General features: G+C 47.1%; 3 protein-coding genes and 1 pseudogene across 3 annotated transcripts; 2 read left to right on the top strand and 2 right to left on the bottom strand.

Annotated features, from left to right (window-relative positions):
- Positions 1-1,001: 1,001 nt before the first annotated feature.
- LOC144494198 (histone H2B type 1-P-like) lies at positions 1,002-1,843 on the top strand (annotated as a pseudogene).
- A 2,631-nt stretch (positions 1,844-4,474) lies between these two features.
- LOC144494043 (histone H2A-like) lies at positions 4,475-4,858 on the top strand (the record flags this gene model as incomplete). Its single annotated transcript, XM_078213618.1, has 1 exon — positions 4,475-4,858. A coding segment is annotated over one exon (384 nt), but the record flags the coding sequence as incomplete, so codon positions are not given.
- Positions 4,859-8,334: 3,476 nt separating this feature from the next.
- Positions 8,335-8,853, bottom strand: LOC144494042 (histone H3). Its single transcript, XM_078213617.1, has one exon. The coding sequence runs from the start codon at positions 8,743-8,745 to the stop codon at positions 8,335-8,337; it is 411 nt and encodes a 136-aa protein (XP_078069743.1). The 5' UTR covers positions 8,746-8,853.
- Positions 8,854-9,565: 712 nt separating this feature from the next.
- On the bottom strand, positions 9,566-9,877 carry LOC144494041 (histone H4). The gene has a single exon (XM_078213616.1). The coding sequence runs from the start codon at positions 9,875-9,877 to the stop codon at positions 9,566-9,568; it is 312 nt and encodes a 103-aa protein (XP_078069742.1).
- Between the last annotated feature and the right edge of the window lie 7,340 nt (positions 9,878-17,217).

Below are 17,217 nucleotides of genomic sequence, written 5' to 3'. Positions count from 1 at the left end.
TCTCGTTTCTTCCCACACTCCAAAGTTGTGCAGGTTAGGTGGATTCACCATATTAACTTACACTTTAGTGTCCAGGGATGTGTAGGTTTGGTGGATTGTCCATGATAAATGGGTAGGGGGAGGGGGGAGCGTGGGTGGGATGCTCTTAAGGGTAGCGCGGTGGCAAAATGGTTCACATTGCTGCCTCACAGCACCAGGGACCCGGATTCAATTCCGGCCTCAGGTCACTATCTGTGCGGAGTTTGCATTCTCCCCGTATAGGTTTCCTCTTGTTCCACTTTCCACCCACAGTCCAAAGGTGCAGGTTAGGTTGTTTGGCCATGCTAAATTAATGTCAGGGCGACTAGCAAGGTTTAAACATGTGGGTTTTTAGGGTAAGGGCCTGGGTGGGATTGTTGTCAGTGCAGGCTCGATGGGTCTCCTTCTGCACTGTAGGGATACTATGATTCTTCTTCATTGTAGAAGCAGGCCATTCGGCTCATTGCGTAGCAGTTACGATCTGAAAGAACATCTTATCCAGACCCCTGTCTCCGTAATGCATTTACCCTGCTTATAAGCTAACCATCACATCTTGGGGCACTGAAAGGCAATTTAGCATGGCCAATTAACCTAATCTTCACATTTTTGGAATGTGGGAGGAAAGCGGAGCACCCAGAAGAAACTAACGCAGACATGTGGAGGATGTGTAAACGCCAGTTTTACCAGCAAAGAGAATGCACTGATGCTGTCAGGGAGATTGAGCGAGTCAGGGGATTGTTTGAATGAGGAGGCGGCAACGGAAGTGACTGCAGAGAGAATTTGCGGATGTGTGGAGCAATAATTGTGATTGGTTATCTGAACTAACCAATCAGTAAGTAGGCAATCTCGCATCATTGCAGAGTAGCCAATGGTGAACACGTCTTTCACCCATCCTTAATTTGCAGAGTTGTCTGGGGTTAATCCATAAAAGAGGAGTTCAGGCGAAAGTTTCAGTTATTCTGTGTCTGTAGTTTGCATGCAGCATGCCTGAAGAAAAGAAACTCCAAACTTCTAAGAAGGGTGCCAAAAAAGCCCAGAAGAATCCAGTAATAAAAAGTGGCAAGAAGAAGAGGAGATCCAGGAAAGAGAGTTACAGTCTGTACGTCTACAAAGTGATGAAGCCGGTTCACCCCGACACTGGCATCTCCTCAAGGCCATGAGCATCATGAACTCGTTTGTCAACGACATCTTCGAGCGGATCGCGGGTGAAGCTTCTCGCCTGGTCCATTACAAAATTCAGCCTCTGATCTCTGGGTAAGCGTTCTCCAAGGTGGCCTTCACGACACACGAGAGCGCAGAGTCACTGAGCAGAGATAGATAGCCAGGTTCTGCACACATGAGGATGGCCTCAACTGGGATATTGGGTTCATGTCACACTATCTGTAACCCCCACAACCTGCCTGGATGTACAAAATCTCACTAGCTATCCTGTCTGGAGACAATACACATCTCTTTAACCTGTGCTTAATGCTCCCTCCACTTACATTGTCTGTACCTTTAAGACTTGATTAGCTGTAAAGACTCACATTCCAATCATTATTCATGTAAATTGAGTTTGTGTCTTTGTGCCCTGTTTGTAATCAGAACTCCCACCCACCTGATGAAGGGACAGCCTGTTCCGAAAGCTCGTGGTTTTTGCTACCAAATATACCTGTTGGACTTTAACCTGGTGTTGTTAGACTTCTTAATGCCATTACAACAAATGCAGCACCATCAGCTCCCGGGAGATCCAGACCGCCATGCACCTCTGCTGCCCGGGGAACTGGCCAAGCACGCCGTGTCGGAGGGGACAAAGGCGGTGACCAAGTACACCAGCTCCAAGTAAAACTGCGATGCATGAAAAAAAGCAACCAAACAGCTCTTTTAAGAGCCACCCACAATATCTCAGAAAGCTATACTCTTATAATTTTAGAACTTATTTAAGTCAAATTGTCTTTATCGTTAGCCTTTCAATCAAAGTTATGGATTATATAGAATTCTCGCCTGTTTGGCGATGAGTCCGTTAACTAATCCCCATGAATAATGTTCGGCCACTGACCCCCTGTGCCTTGTTCTTAGAGGAGTTGCTATTCGGAAACTGATTGTCTTTAGGGAGAGAGAGCAAATAGAACACAAAAGTTCCGGTTTGGTCTTTATAACCGATCATTCCATTGCCTGTAAGCCCCGGTGTTTTAAGAAGCCGCAATCTCAATACGAACAAATTTAAACCAAAATGTGCTCTCTGCTTTTCATAGATTCATAGAATCCTACAATGAAGAAAGAGACCCCACCTGACATGCACATCTTTGGACTGTGGGAGGAGACCGGAGCACCCGGAGGAAACCCACGCAGATATGGGGAGAATGTGCAAACTCCACGCATACAGTTACCCTGGTCAAGAATCAAACCCGGGTCCCTGGCGCATTGAGGCAGCTGTGGTAACCACGGTGCCACTGAGCGGCACCAAGAGGCAGCAGTTCAAAACACGGAGACGGTATTAGAATATGGTTTTATTCTACAATGTTAATTTGTTCAAAATTCACAACATTATTGTCCAAAGTACTAGAAATGGGAATTCCCGCTGCCAGAAGAACATTAGGCAGTGTTAACTACAGTGCAAGGAGGAGGCCATTCGGCCCGGCTGGAGAATTTCTGACTGAAAGCTTGTCCACTTACATATCGGTGGTTTAATTTTTAAAAATACGTTTTGAGTTTCTGCTCATTTGGCCCTAATTTCCAATTATTGCCCTCTCCTCATTAAACAGACACACATAATCAGCAATGAGAGGAAGAAAGTGGAGTGACAGGTGGACAGAGTGGTGAAGAAGGCATTTGGCATGCTTGGTTTCATCGGTCAGAACATTGAATACAGGAGTTGGGACATCTTGTTAAAGTTGTACAAGACATTGGTAAGGCCACACTTGGAATACTGTGCAATTCTGGTAACCCTATTATAGAAAGGATATTATTAAACTAGAAAGAGTGCAGAAAAGATTTACTAGGATGCTACCGGGACTTGATGGATTGAGTTATAAGGAGAGGCTGATTAGACTGGGACTTTTTTCTCTGGAGCGTAGGAGACTGAGGAGTGACCTTATAGAGGTCTATAAAATAATGAGGGGCATAGACAAGGTAGATAGTCAATATCTTTTCTCAAAGGTATGGGAGTCTAAAACTAGAGGGCATAGGTTTAAGGTGAGAGGGGAGAGATACAAAAGTGTCCAGAGGAGCAATTGTTTCACACAGAGGGTGGTGAGTATCTGGAACAAGTTGCCAGAGGTAGTAGTAGAGACGGGTACAATTTTATCGTTTAAAAAGCATTTAGATAGTTACATGGGTACGATGGGTATAGAGGGATATGGGCCAAATGCGGGCAATTGGGATTAGTTTAGGTGTTTAAAAGAAAAAGGGCGGCATGGACAAATTGGGCCGAAGGGCCTGTTTCCATGCTGTAAACCTCTATGACTCTATGGCTAAATATTAAAAATCCCACATTAAAGCTGGTTCATTATTTTAATTATTTCTTATTTTACACATTGGCGGGATTTTAAATGTAAAAAACAATCGGTTGGGATTTGAAAATGTGGCTCCTGACTTTCTGCCTCTGATTTTCTGTTTTCAATTCAGAATTCCCGCTTCTTCTCAGTTACAGGGAAATCCCGCACAAAATCAGGAACTGACCGATAAAGGGAATTTTTAGATTAGGGAGTGAAATGGAGTGCATTCTAATCTTGAGCTGAAATCTGAATTATGCATTTACATTTTTTTACAATTCCTATTCAAATTTTGGCGCTTATTTAAAATTTGAAAAAAGAATCGGTTGGAATCTGAGAATTTGGCGCCCTTACTTTCCACCCTCAGCACCGTGGCCTTTCCCGATTGGTGCTTTAAACAGATATCTGATTGGTCATTGTGGAGAAGGTCTCATTAGGTTTTCCCCATAGCCAATCAGCAATGTGTGCACCGCCATCCCTCCCCAAGTTATAAGAGAAGTGAATCTGGGCGGCCTTTCTCATTCTCTGTCAAAGTCTTTGTGAGATTGTTACAATGTCTGGAAGAGGAACGACAGTCTGGAGACAATACACATTTCTTTAGCCTGTGCCTAATGCTCCCTCCACTCACATTGTCTGTATCTTTAAGACTTGATTAGCTGTAAAAATTCACATTCTAATCAGTATTCTGTAAGTTGATTTTGTGTCTCTGTGTGCCTTGTTTGTGAAGTAAGAAGTTTAACAACAGCAGGTTAAAGTCCAACAGGTTTAAACACCAGGTTAAAGTCCAAACCTGTTGGACTTTAACCTGGTGTTGTTAAACTTCTTACTTTGTTTACCCCAGTCCAATGCCGGCATCTCCACATCATGCCTTGTTTGAGAGCAGATTTGCACTCCATCTGACGAAGGAGCTGGGCTCCGAAAGCTAATGGCATTTGCTACCAAATAAACCTGTTGGACTTTAACCTGGTGTTGTTAAAACTCTTACTGGAAGAGGAAAGACCAGCGGAAAAGCTCGGACCAAGGGTAAGTGTCACTCCTCCCGGGCTGGACTGCAGTTCCCTGTGGGCTGTGTTCACAGGCTCCTGAGAAAGGGCAACTATGTGGAGCGTGTGGGTGCCGGAGCCCCGGTCTACCTGGCGGCTGTGCTCGAGTATCTGACGGCTGAAATCCTGGAGCTGGCCGGCAACGCGGCCCGGGACAACAAGAAAACCCGCATCATCCCCAGACACCTCCAGCTGGCCGTGTGCAACGACGAGGAGCTCAACAAGCTGCTGGGAGGGGTAACCATCGCTCAGGGCGGGGTGCTGCCTAATATCCAGGCCGTGCTGCTGCCCAAGAAAACCTCTGCGGCACCGAAGACCAAGTGAAGCGACCACTCTGAAATCTAACAACCCAAAGGCTCTTTTCAGAGCCACCCACTTTCTCTGTGGAAAGGGCGGTCCATTCTCTATCCATTTGGTGGTGAATTTGAGAGAATTTCTCTATAGCTTCCCACTAATTGGAGCTGGATTGAGAAACTACCACTTTATTTGTGAAAGGGCAGGTTGTTATGAGGCGTTTGATCTTTGTTCAAGAATTCATCGTGTAAGGAACAATGAACAGTTGCGGACATGTTTCTGTATCAGACTTTTAGTGTTGTACTTCAGTTGTCCATCAACATTTTGCAGCCCCTGATCTATCCAATATCTCACACTTCTGACACCATACCCGTTATGCCTGTTATGAAAGAGAATGTTGTGAAGGAGAATGAGAATTTAATTTCATGTAACAAATCAATATTGACACCTACTCTGTACCTTTCATTCACTATGTGGAGATGCCGGCATTGGACTGGGGTAAACCCAGTAAGAGTTTTAACAACACCAGGTTAAAGACCAACAGGTTTATTTGGTAGCAAATGCCATTAGCTTTCGGAGCGCTGCTCCTTCATCAGATGGAGTGGAAATCTGCTCTCAAACAGGGCACAGAGACACAAAATCAAGTTACAGAATACTGATTAGAATGCGAATCTCGACAGCCAACCAGGTCTTAAAGATACAGACAATGTGAGTGGAGGGAGCATTAAGCGCAGGTTAAAGAGATGTGTCTTGTCTCCAGACAGGACAGCCAGTGAGATTCTGCAGGTCCAGGCTGCAAGCTGTGGGGGGTTACTGATAGTGTGACGTAAACCCAACATCCCGGTTTAGGCCGTCCTCATGTGTGCGGAACTTGGCTATCAGTTTCTGCTCAGCGACTCTGCGCTGTCGTGTGTCATGAAGGCCGCCTTGGAGAACACTTACCCGAAGATCAGAGGCTGAATGCCCGTGACCGCTGAAGTGCTCCCCCACAGGACGAGAAGAGTCTTGCCTGGTGATTGTCGAGTGGTGTTCATTCGTCTGTTGTCGTAACGTCTGCATGGTTTCCCCAATGTACCCTGCCTCGGGACATCCTTTCCTGCAGCGTATCAGGTCAACAACGTTGGCCGAGTTGCAAGAGTAGGTACCGTGTACCTGGTAGATGGTGTTCTCACGTGCGATGATGGCATCCGTGTCGATGATCTGGCACGTCTTGCAGAGGTTGCTGTGGCAGGGTTGTGTGGTGTCGTGGTCACTGTTCTCCTGAAGGCTGGGTAGTTTGCTACGGACAATGGTCTGTTTGAGGTTGTGCGGTTGTTTGAAGGCAAGAAGTGGGGGCGTGGGGATGGCCTTGGCGAGATGTTCGTCTTCATCAATGACATGTTGAAGGATCCGGAGGAGATGCCGTAGCTTCTTCGCTCCAGGGAAGTACTGGACGACGAAGGGTACTCTGTCCACCGTGTCCCGTGTTTGTCTTCTGAGGAGGTAGATACATTGATGACATTTTCTTCCTTTGGCGTCATGGTGAACAATCACTGAAACAACTATATGATGACATCAACAAGTTCCATCCCACCATCAGACTCACCATGGCCTACTCTCCGGAATTGGTTCCATTCAGGAGAACAGTGACCACGACACTACACAACCCTGCCACAGCAACCTCTGCAAGACTTGCCGGATCATCGATACGGATGCCATCATCTCACGTGAGAACACCATCTACCAGGTACACGGTACCTACTCTTGCAACTCGGCCAACGTTGTCTACCTGATACGCTGCAGGAAAGGATGTCCCGAGGCATGGTACATTGGGGAAACCATGCAGACGCTACGAAAACGGATGAATGAACACCGCTCGACAATCAGCAGGCAAGACTGTTCTCTTCCTGTGGGGGAGCACTTCAGCGGTCACAGGCATTCAGCCTCTGATCTTCGGGTAAGCGTTCTCCAAGGCGGCCTTCATAAGAACATAAGAAATAGGAGCAGGAGTAGGCCATCTAGCCCCTCGAGCCTGCCCCGCCATTCAATAAGATCATGGCTGATCTGACGTGGATCAGTACCACTTACCCGCCTGATCCCCATAACCCTTAATTCCCTTACCGATCAGGAATCCATCCATCCGCGCTTTAAACATATTCAGCGAGGTAGCCTCCACCACCTCAGTGGGCAGAGAATTCCAGAGATTCACCACCCTCTGAGAGAAGAAGTTCCTCCTCAACTCTGTCTTAAACCGACCCCCCTTTATTTTGAGGCTGTGTCCTCTAGTTTTAACTTCCTTACTAAGTGGAAAGAATCTCTCCGCCTCCACCCTATCCAGCCCCCGCATTATCTTATAAGTCTCCATAAGATCCCCCCTCATCCTTCTAAACTCCAACGAGTACAAACCCAATCTCCTCAGCCTCTCCTCATAATCCAAACCCCTCATCTCCGGTATCAACCTGGTGAACCTTCTCTGCACTCCCTCCAATGCCAATATATCCTTCCTCATATAAGAGGACCAATACTGCACACAGTATTCCAGCTGCGGCCTCACCAATGCCCTGTACAGGTGCATCAAGACATCCCTGCTTTTATATTCTATCCCCTTCGCAATATAGGCCAACATCCCATTTGCCTTCTTGATCACCTGTTGTACCTGCAGACTGGGCTTTTGCGTCTCATGCACAAGGACCCCCAGGTCCCTTTACACAGTAGCATGTTTTTGTTTTAATTTGTTTCGTCATGACAGACGACAGCACAGAGTCGCTGAGCAGAAACGGATAGCCAAGTTCCGCACACGAGGATGGCCTAAACCGGGATGTTGGGTTTATGTCACACTATCAGTAACCCCCACAGGTTGCCTCCTGGACTTTCAGAATCTCACTGGCTGTCCCGTCTGGAGACAATACACATCTCTTTAACCTGTGCTTAATGCTCCCTCCACTCACGTTGTCTGTATCTTTAAGACCTGGTTGGTTGGAGAGATTTGCATTCTAATCAGTATTCTGTAACTTGATTTTGTGCCTCTGTGCCCTGTTTGAGAGCAGATTTCCACTCCATCTGATAAAGGAGCAGCGCTCCGAAAACTAATGGCATTTGCTACCAAATAAACCTGTTGGACTTTAACCTGGTGTTGTTACGACCTTTCATTCACTGCCATGATGTTCTGAGTTAAGTGTCAGGAGTGTGTTTTAATATGCGCCTCTGGAAATAACATTGGGTGCATTCTGCAGCTTCCAGGCAGCGTAGATTGAATTCTGCATTAAAAGGTCTCTGGCCTGAGTGTGCATTTTCAAATCGTTATTCATGAATCTGACCTTACGCGATAGTGGGATCCAAGGAATGTGTTTTACGTGTAAATGTGGGAGTTTTCCTGTAAAACAAATAATGCTAATCCTTTGATTACTAATTGAAAAAAAATGAAAGAAATTTGCCACATATAAGTAATCAGTGCTCCAGCTCTTTTTCTGACAGACTTGGTGGCTCTGAAAAGAGCCTTTGTTTGGTTGGGGGGTTGAGATGAATTTTTAAGCGCGCTCCCCGCGGATGCGGCGGGCCAGCTGGATGTCTTTGGGCATGATGGTGACTCGCTTGGCGTGGATGGCGCACAGGTTGGTGTCCTCAAAGAGCCCCACCAGGTAAGCCTCGCTGGCCTCCTGCAGGGCCATGACGGCCGAGCTCTGGAAGCGCAGGTCGGTCTTGAAGTCCTGAGCGATCTCCCGCACCAGGCGCTGGAAGGGCAGCTTGCGGATCAGCAGCTCGGTGGATTTCTGGTAGCGGCGGATCTCCCGCAGAGCCACAGTGCCGGGCCGGTAGCGGTGAGGCTTCTTCACTCCGCCCGTGGCTGGAGCGCTCTTGCGGGCAGCTTTGGTAGCCAGCTGCTTGCGGGGAGCTTTCCCTCCGGTGGACTTGCGCGCTGTCTGCTTGGTTCTGGCCATCTCCTCAAACGCAGCAACTCGGAATGTCAGAGCGGCTTCCAGCCTCCCTTTTTCAACTGGCTGAAGCACCGCCCAGCGCCACTGATTGGCTCCCGCCACAGCCCTATCCAATCACCCTCATAGCAACCACAGGCTGCCAGCTCTGATTGGCTGAGCTCGGATGGCGCCTGATTTTCAAAATTCACCGCCAAAAAGACCGCCAATTTCACTGCAAACTTTTCCTCACAGCCTTCGCACCAGGAACACATTCAGATTCATTCCGTGATAGAGCCAGAACAGGCTGGGAGCAAACTCCCAGTGATAGGCGCAAAACAGTGTCTCACACACACACTTCACCATGAAGGATGGCCTGTTTCTGCACTGCAGGGATTCTGTGGAATAAAAATGCCCAAACAAGCTTTAAGCTGTTGAAGGAAGGTGAATTGCTGCAGACCGATAGAAGGAATGGAATAGAAAGATAGCTTAAAACACACACAACGTGTAATGGTATTAAATGTCCAGTGTCAGAGGGATGAGCGAGGGAGAATGCATGAGGCAGGGCCGGAGTGGGATTGTGTTCGGTGCAGACTCGATGCGCCGAAGAACCTCTTTTCGCACTCCAAGATGCTACGATTTATTCATTATCTCAGCAACAATTATAGTCTGACAGATTTTCTCCTTTATGTTTTCTGCTCTCCAAACACTACGCGATGGCAATTCTTTCTAAAGCCATTGATATTTAAAAATTCACGTTTCTGTACCAAAGTCACGGCTCTCAATGTGAGGATGTGGGCGGCTCTGAAAAGAGCCTTTGGGTTTTGTGAGAAGTGGGTGGATTTGTTCAGCCGCCGAATCCATAGAGAGTGCGGCCCTGGCGTTTCAGAGCGTACACCACATCCATGGCGGTGACCGTCTTGCGCTTGGCGTGCTCGGTGTAGGTGACCGCATCCCTGATCACATTCTCCAGGAAAACCTTCAGCACCCCGCGGGTCTCCTCGTAAATCAAGCCCGAGATCCGCTTGACCCCACCACGGCGAGCCAGGCGGCGGATGGCTGGCTTGGTGATGCCCTGGATGTTATCACGAAGCACTTTGCGGTGCCGCTTTGCTCCGCCTTTCCCCAGTCCTTTGCCTCCTTTTCCTCTGCCAGACATGATTCTTCTTCAGTCAAATCGCTGCTGAATGAGAGAGGAGCTGCTGCAGCTTCCTTTATTATACAGCTCGCCCCGACCTGGCTGAGAAAGAGAGAGAGGCGGGGCGGGGAGGAGACTGAGAGACAGACAGAGCAGTGAAATGTCTTTCACCATCCAGCTCCTCCTCCTGCCGGCTCGAACCGACATTTTAGATTCAAATTCAAACAGAACTGAAAAGAGGCGTGGAACATACGTAGAAACTGGAATATCAGATACAAGCTAGTTAGAAACCCGGGTCTATTCAATCCAGACTTGTCAGTAACATTCCGCCTCAGTGCAATCCTTTCTATAACCAGTCGAACTGCCTCCTCCCATTTCAATCCCAGCTCCTCTTCCATTCCCGACAACTCCTCTCCCAGACGGATTGAGCATTTTATTTACATCTCCCCCAGCTGATAAAATGTGTTTGTGGTTTGAGTTGTGAGGTGGGCTTTCTCCACGAGGATTCCTTTTAACCCACACCCTGAATCTGTGAATAAAGAAACTAACACAAAGTGTGTGTTCCCCTGGAGCCATTCCAGGGTCAGGGAGAGGCAGCAACATCCCTGTGTTTGAGTGCAGAGTGTGAGGGGGGTCCGGGTCTAGAACATGTCAGCGAGTGAGCGGGAATATTGGATTGACATTTCTATCTGAAATCTGCTCCCAGCGCCGGGACAGCGATTCATTGACCGCGGGGAGTTCAGCTCATTCCTGAGAGAGGTGGGTGGCTCTGAGAAGACCCTTTGGGTTTAGAGGTTTAGGATTTGCTCGGCGTATTTCACTTCTTCCCTGCTTTCTTAGACTTTGCTGCAGCCGCTTTGGGTTTGGCTTTTAATGTCTTTCCCTTCGTGACCTTCTTCACAACAATCTTTTTCTTGGGGGATGCTTTGTTCACGCTCTTTTTTGGAATTGTCGCCTTGATTGCTTTCTTGACTGTTTTCTTCGCTGTGGGTTTCATTGTTGCCGGTTTCTTTGTTGCTTTCTTGGCCACCGCTTTCTTCACTGGGGTTTTCCTGGCCGCACCTATCTTTACCTTCTTTACAGTTTTCCGCTCCGCTGTTTTCTGAGCGAGTCTGTAGGAGCCGGAGGCGCCAGTACCACTGTGCTGAATCAGCTTTCCATTTTCCACATTCCTCCTTAAACTTTGCCTGATCTGGGCCACCCGTTTCACCACATTCACCCCTTTGCTCCGCAGCGCCTTCTTGATGGCGGCAGCGGAGATCCCCTTGCGATTCTTGCATTCCGCCACGATCTGGGACCTGTTGCTTTCAATCCTCATTGTGTCTGACATCCTAATGTCTGTTCCTGAAAATATTTCACCCGGATTGAAGGCTGCATTTGGGATTAAATCCCGTTTCGCTGCTGTACTGTTCGCGCTCTCTCACCCCATCGCTGTCATCTTCCTCACTTTTCGACTGAAAGTTGGAAACCGAAATGGAAATTGCATTGAAATCTAACTTTGAGAAGTAGGAGGGATACAGGGGGAGAATTTGATTGAAAAATATTTTTATTTTACACAGGAATGATGCGGAGATCTCACAATCTGAACGGACACACAAACACAGTGATGTTCTCCTGGTTCCCCCGCCCCTATCACACACTCTCTCCTGCACAATATTCACATCTACACAATCCCAGGCTAAAATGATTTCGCAATTTAAACTTCCCAGGGCATATTGCCCCTCTCTTCCACGCTTTTCCCTGTTCTTTTGGGTAATTGTAAATCCTCCCTTCACTTTGTTAATTTCTCTGTATTTCCTGCCCCACATATTGTGTTCACCTCACTCCCCAGCAACAGCCAATCAGATGCGTTTTCATGAAATTACTCTGATCGTGCATCTTTCTTCAAGGTGAAAATACAAATGATCTCTTCACTAAAACTCGAGATTTTCCAGTTTGAGTTTATCCTCTTCCACTGCTCAGGAACACTAAACCCTGAACTCAAACAGCAGGGACGTCCAGTTAAGGAATAATCCCATTGCCGCTGATACTGGGGTTGCTGACAGTCAAAGGCAAACTCTGACCATTCAGAACTGAACTACAGATTTAAAAACTAAAGATAAAATCATGGACCAGGACATTCTGAGGAAACGGGACAGGAACCGTCTCATCCACAACACGGCAGCAGTGTTCACAGTGCATGTCAGTGTTACACATGTCATCGTTTTGTCCAAACCGCACGCAGTAACATACTGCAAATGAGAGAGAGAGAGAGATGGGGAGACACATAGCCAGAGACAAAGAGAGATGATGAGACTTATTGAGAGGGAGATGGAGAAAAGAGAAACAGGGGGATAGAGCCAGACAGAGTTAGAGAAAGAATGAGGAATTCACAGAGAAAGACAAAGGTATAAATTTGGAGGGAGATGGAGGGATTAAACGGGAGATAAATAAAGGTAGTAAGGGTGACAATGGGAGAATGAACATTGAACATTAAGTGGAAGATAGGTTTATTTATTAGTAGGCTTACATCAACACTGCACTAAGACCATAAGACATAGGAGCAGAATTAGGCCACTCAGCTCATTGAGTCTCCTCCATCATTCAATCATGGCTGGTATTTTTCTCATCCCCATTCTTCTGCCTTTTCCCCATAACCCTGGATCCCCTTATTAATCAAGAACCTATCTATCTCTGTCTTAACAACATTCAATGACCTGGCCACCACAACGTTCGCGGCAAAGAGATCCACAGATTCACTACTCTCTGGCTGAAGAAATTCCTCCTCATCTCTGTTTTAAAGGATCGTACCTGTAGCCTAAATCTGTGCCTTCTGTTTCTAGTTTTTCCTACTCGTGGAAACATCCTCTCCACGGCAACTCTATCTAGGCCTCGCAGTGTCCTATAACTTTCAATAAGATCCCCCTCAACCTTCTAAACTCCAACGAGTACAAATCCAGAGTCCTCAACCATTCCTCATACGACAAGCTCTTCATTTGAGGGATACTTCTTGTAAACCTCCCCTGGACCCTTTCCAAGGCCAACACATTCTTCCTTAGATATGGGGCCTAAAACTGCTCACGATACTCCAAGTGGTGTCTGACCAGAGCTTTATACAGCCTCGGAAGTACATCCCTGTTTTTGTATTCTCGCCCTCTTGACATGAATGCTAACATTACACGTGAAGTTTCTGTGAAAATCCCCTTGTTACCACACTCCGGTCCCTCTTTAGGTACATTGAGGGGTAATTTAGCATTACCAATGCATTTAAACAGCATGCCCTTTGGACTGTGGGAGGAAACAAGAATACCCAAAGTAATCCCACGCCGACACAGGGAGAACATTCAAAATCCACACAGACAGTGACCGAAGCTGGGAATTGCTCCTGTATCCCTGGCTCTGTGAGGCAACAGTATAATCCATTACTGAACTCCGTGTCAATAACAGAATGAAGGACACTATCACACAAACTGGGTGGCATGGACACCTTGGGCTGAAGGGCCTGTTTCCATTGTGTAACACTCCATGGCTCTGTCACTAACACATGCATCATCTGAGGATGTCAGGTGTGGTATGACTACAGCATTAGAATACATACATATCACAATGCATAACTGTGGCCCAAGCATATGGTCCTCAACGGGGGATAGAATTGCTTTGGAAACAGATCAAAGTAGGGGACTTCATAAATCAGGAGATTGTGTGCACCAGTTGACTTTGGAGAGCAGGGGAGTGTTTAAAACCAGGAGAGTGTGTAAAAACAGGGAGTGATTGATGAGGGTAGGACAGTGGATGTTGTCTAAATGGACTTCAGTAAGGCCTTTGAGAAAGTCCCTCATGGCAGACTGGTGCTGAAGGTGAAGTCGCATGTGATCAGAGGTGAGCTGGCAAGATGGTACAAACCTGGCTCGGTCAATGAAGTAAGAAGTCTAACAACACCAGGTTAAAGTCCAACAGGTAGCAAAAGAAAATGAGGCAAAGGACTGGGGAAAGGCGGAGCAAAGCGGCACCGCAAAGTACTTCGTGATAACATCCAGGAATACAGTGTTCAATTCTGGTTGCCACACTACCAGAAAGATGTGGAGGTTATGGAGAGAATACACAAAATATTTACTAGGATGTTGCCTGGTATGGAGGGCATTGGCTATGAGGAGAGGTTGGAGAAACTTGGTTTGTTATCACTGGAACGACAGAGATTGAGGGGCGACCTGATAGAAGTCAACAAGGTTATGAGGGGCATGGACAGAGTGGATAGTCAGAAGCTTTTTCCCAGGGTGGAAGAGTCAATTACTAGGGGGCATAGGTTTAAGGTGTGAGGGGCAAGGTTTAAAGGAGATGTACGAGGCAAGTTTTCTACACAGAGGGTGGTGGGTGCTGGAACTCGTTGCCGGAGGAGGTAGTGGAAACAGATACGACAGTGAGTTTTAAGGGGCGTCTTGACAAATACAGGAATAGGATGGGAATAGAGGGATATGGTCCCCAAAAGTGTAGAGGGTTTTAGTTCAGTCAGACAGCATGTTCGGTGCAGGCTTGGAGGGCCGAAGGGCCTGTTCCTGTGCTGTAATTGTCTTTGTTCTTTGTTCTTTGCACAAACAGGGGAGTGCGCAAAGCAGTTAGTGCAGAAGCCATAGGAGGGAAGAAAGCAGGGGAGTGCAGAAACCAGGGGAGTGAGTAAATGAGGGGAGTGTGCAAACCCGGGGAGTGTGCAAAACAGGGGAATGTTCAAATCAGGGGAGTGAGTAAACGTGAGACGTGCACAAACCTGATGAGTGCGCAAACCAGGGGAGTGCGCAAACCAGGGGAGTGCGCAAACCAGGGGAGTGCGCAAACCAGGGGAGTGCGCAAACCAGGGGAGTGCACAAACCAGGGGAGTGCGCAAACCAGGGGAGTGCACAAACCAGGGGAGTGCGCAAACCAGGGGAGTGCACAAACCAGGGGAGTGCACAAACCAGGGGAGTCCACAAACAAGAGGAGTGTGCAAAACAGGGGTGAGCGCAAACCAGGGGAGTGTGCAAAGCAGGGGAGTAATTAAACCAGGGGAGTGTTAATCCAGGGGAGTGTGTAAACCAGAGGAGTGTGTAAACCGGGAAGGCGGGGGGCGGGGTTGGGGGGTGGGGGGAGGGGGAGGGGGGGGGTAAACTCGGGGAGCATGCAAACCAGGGGATTGTGTAAACCAGGGGAGTGAGTAAACCAGGGGAGTGAGTAAACCAGGGGAGTGAGTAAACCAGGGGAGTGAGTAAACCAGGGGAGTGTGTAAAGTAGGGGAATGTGTAAAGCAGAGGAGTGTGTAAACCAGGAGAATGTGTGAACCAGTGGCGTGTATAAATCAGAGGAATGATTATAACAGTGGTGTGTCTAAAATAAGGAAATGTGTATATCGGGGTGTGCTTATACGAGGGGAGTCTGTGAACCTCGGGGATTTATCTGCTGAATTCAACTTAAAATTGGGAAAAGGTGAAAAATGGTAGAGTCCTAGATTTTGACAAGGTTCCACATAGCAGACTACCGTGTAAAATTTAAGCACATGAGATTGCAGGTTATGTCTTGAGATGGATAGAAAGCTGGTGAGCAGATAGGAAGGAAAGAGTTGGCATTAATGCGTCCTTTTCTGATTGGAAGTCAGTGAAGAGTGGCATTCTGCAGCGATCCATGCCAGGACTCCAATTGTTCACATTATATATTAAAGAGTTGGAAGAGGGGATTGAATGTATTATCTCCAGATTTGCAGATGATGCATAGTTGAGTGGGAGATGAGCTGTGAGGAGGATGCAGAGATGCGTCAACGTGATTTGGACAGGCTGCATGTGTGGGCAAGTGCATGGCAGATACAGTATGATAAGGATAAATGTGAGTTTATGCACTTTGTTAGCAATAATAAGAAGACAGATTATTACTTGAATGAGTGTAAATTTAAAGAGGTGGATTCTCAGCAAGACCTTGGTGTCCTTGTGCATCTGTCGCTGAAAGTAAGCACGTTGGTACAGCAGGCAGTAAAGAAGGCAAATGGTATGTTGACCTTCATAGCATTAGGATTTGAGTATCGGGATAGGGATGGATCGGTGCAATTGTACAGGGCGTTGGTGAGACCAAACCTGGAGTATTGTGTACAGTTTTGGTGTCCTCATCTGAAGGAGGATATCCTTGCTATAGAGGGAGTACAGCAAAGGTTTACCAGGCTGATTTCTGGGATGCCATGTCTATTATATGAGGAGAGACTGTGTCATGTATTATTATATTCACTGGAACTTAGAAGAGTGAGAGGGGATCTCGCAGCAATTATAAAATTCTCACAGCGTTAGACAGTGTAGATTCAGAAAGAATGTTCCTAATGATGGAGGAGTCCACAACTAGAAGTCATAGTTTGAGGATAAGGAGTAAAGCTTTTAGAATTGAGTTGAGGAGAAATTTCTTCACCGAGAGGGTGGTGAATATGTGGAATTCACTTCCACAGAAAGTAGTTGAGGCTAAAATGTTGTCTGATTTCAATAAGAGGTTAGATACAGCTCTTGGGGTTACAGGGATGAAACACAATGGGGGGAAGTGGGGATCAGGATATTTAATTTGATGAAAAGCCATGATCAAAATGAATAGCAGAGCAGGCTTGAAGGGCCGAATGGCCTATTCCTTCTTCTAGTTTCCACTTAATTGCACTAGAGAGGGTGCAGTGGAGATTCACCTGGATGTTGCCTGGGCTGGAGCTGTGAAATCATAGAAATCATAGAAACCCTACAGTGCAGAAGGAGGCCATTCGGCCCATCGAGCCTGCACCGACCACAATCCCACCCAGGCCCTAATCCCACATATTTTACCCGCTAATCCCTCTAACCTACGCATCCCAGGACTCTAAGGGGCAATTTTTTTTAACCTGGCCAATCGACCTAACCCGCACATCTTTGGGAGGCTGATTATGCAGGGATTGTTTTCCTTAGAGAAGGGATGATAGATAGGAATGAATTCTTTCCCTTAGTGGAAGGGTCAATAACCAGGAAGCATCGACTTAAGGTAAGGGGAAGGATCATTTGGATGAGCAGTTGGAGCAGGAGCACCTGAACACTTTGTTTCAGGAGGCGGATGCACCCGGTAGATTAGGTACCTCTAATTTGGTCAGTGGTCAGGGACAGCAGGTTGTGACTGCAAGTGAGGCAGGTAGGGGGATCCTGAATTCAGGAACTGAGGAGCTTCAGCTCTTTATCTTGTCCAACAGGTATGAAGTACTTGCTCCCTGTGTGGATGAGAGAAAGTGTTGTCAGGAGGATGAACCAGCTGAACACTGCACCGTGATACAGGAGGCCATTCAAGAGGGGGGAGCAAAAAGACAATTGGTAGTTGTTGGGAATTCCATAATTAGGGGGATTGATAGCATCCTTTGTAAGTCAGATTGT

Source organism: Mustelus asterias, chromosome 5, assembly GCF_964213995.1.
Source record: "Mustelus asterias chromosome 5, sMusAst1.hap1.1, whole genome shotgun sequence".
In the NCBI taxonomy this organism is placed as follows: Eukaryota; Metazoa; Chordata; class Chondrichthyes; order Carcharhiniformes; family Triakidae; genus Mustelus; species Mustelus asterias.
The sequence above is the reverse complement of the archived record's forward strand: the minus strand, read 5'-3'. Positions and strand labels throughout refer to the sequence as shown.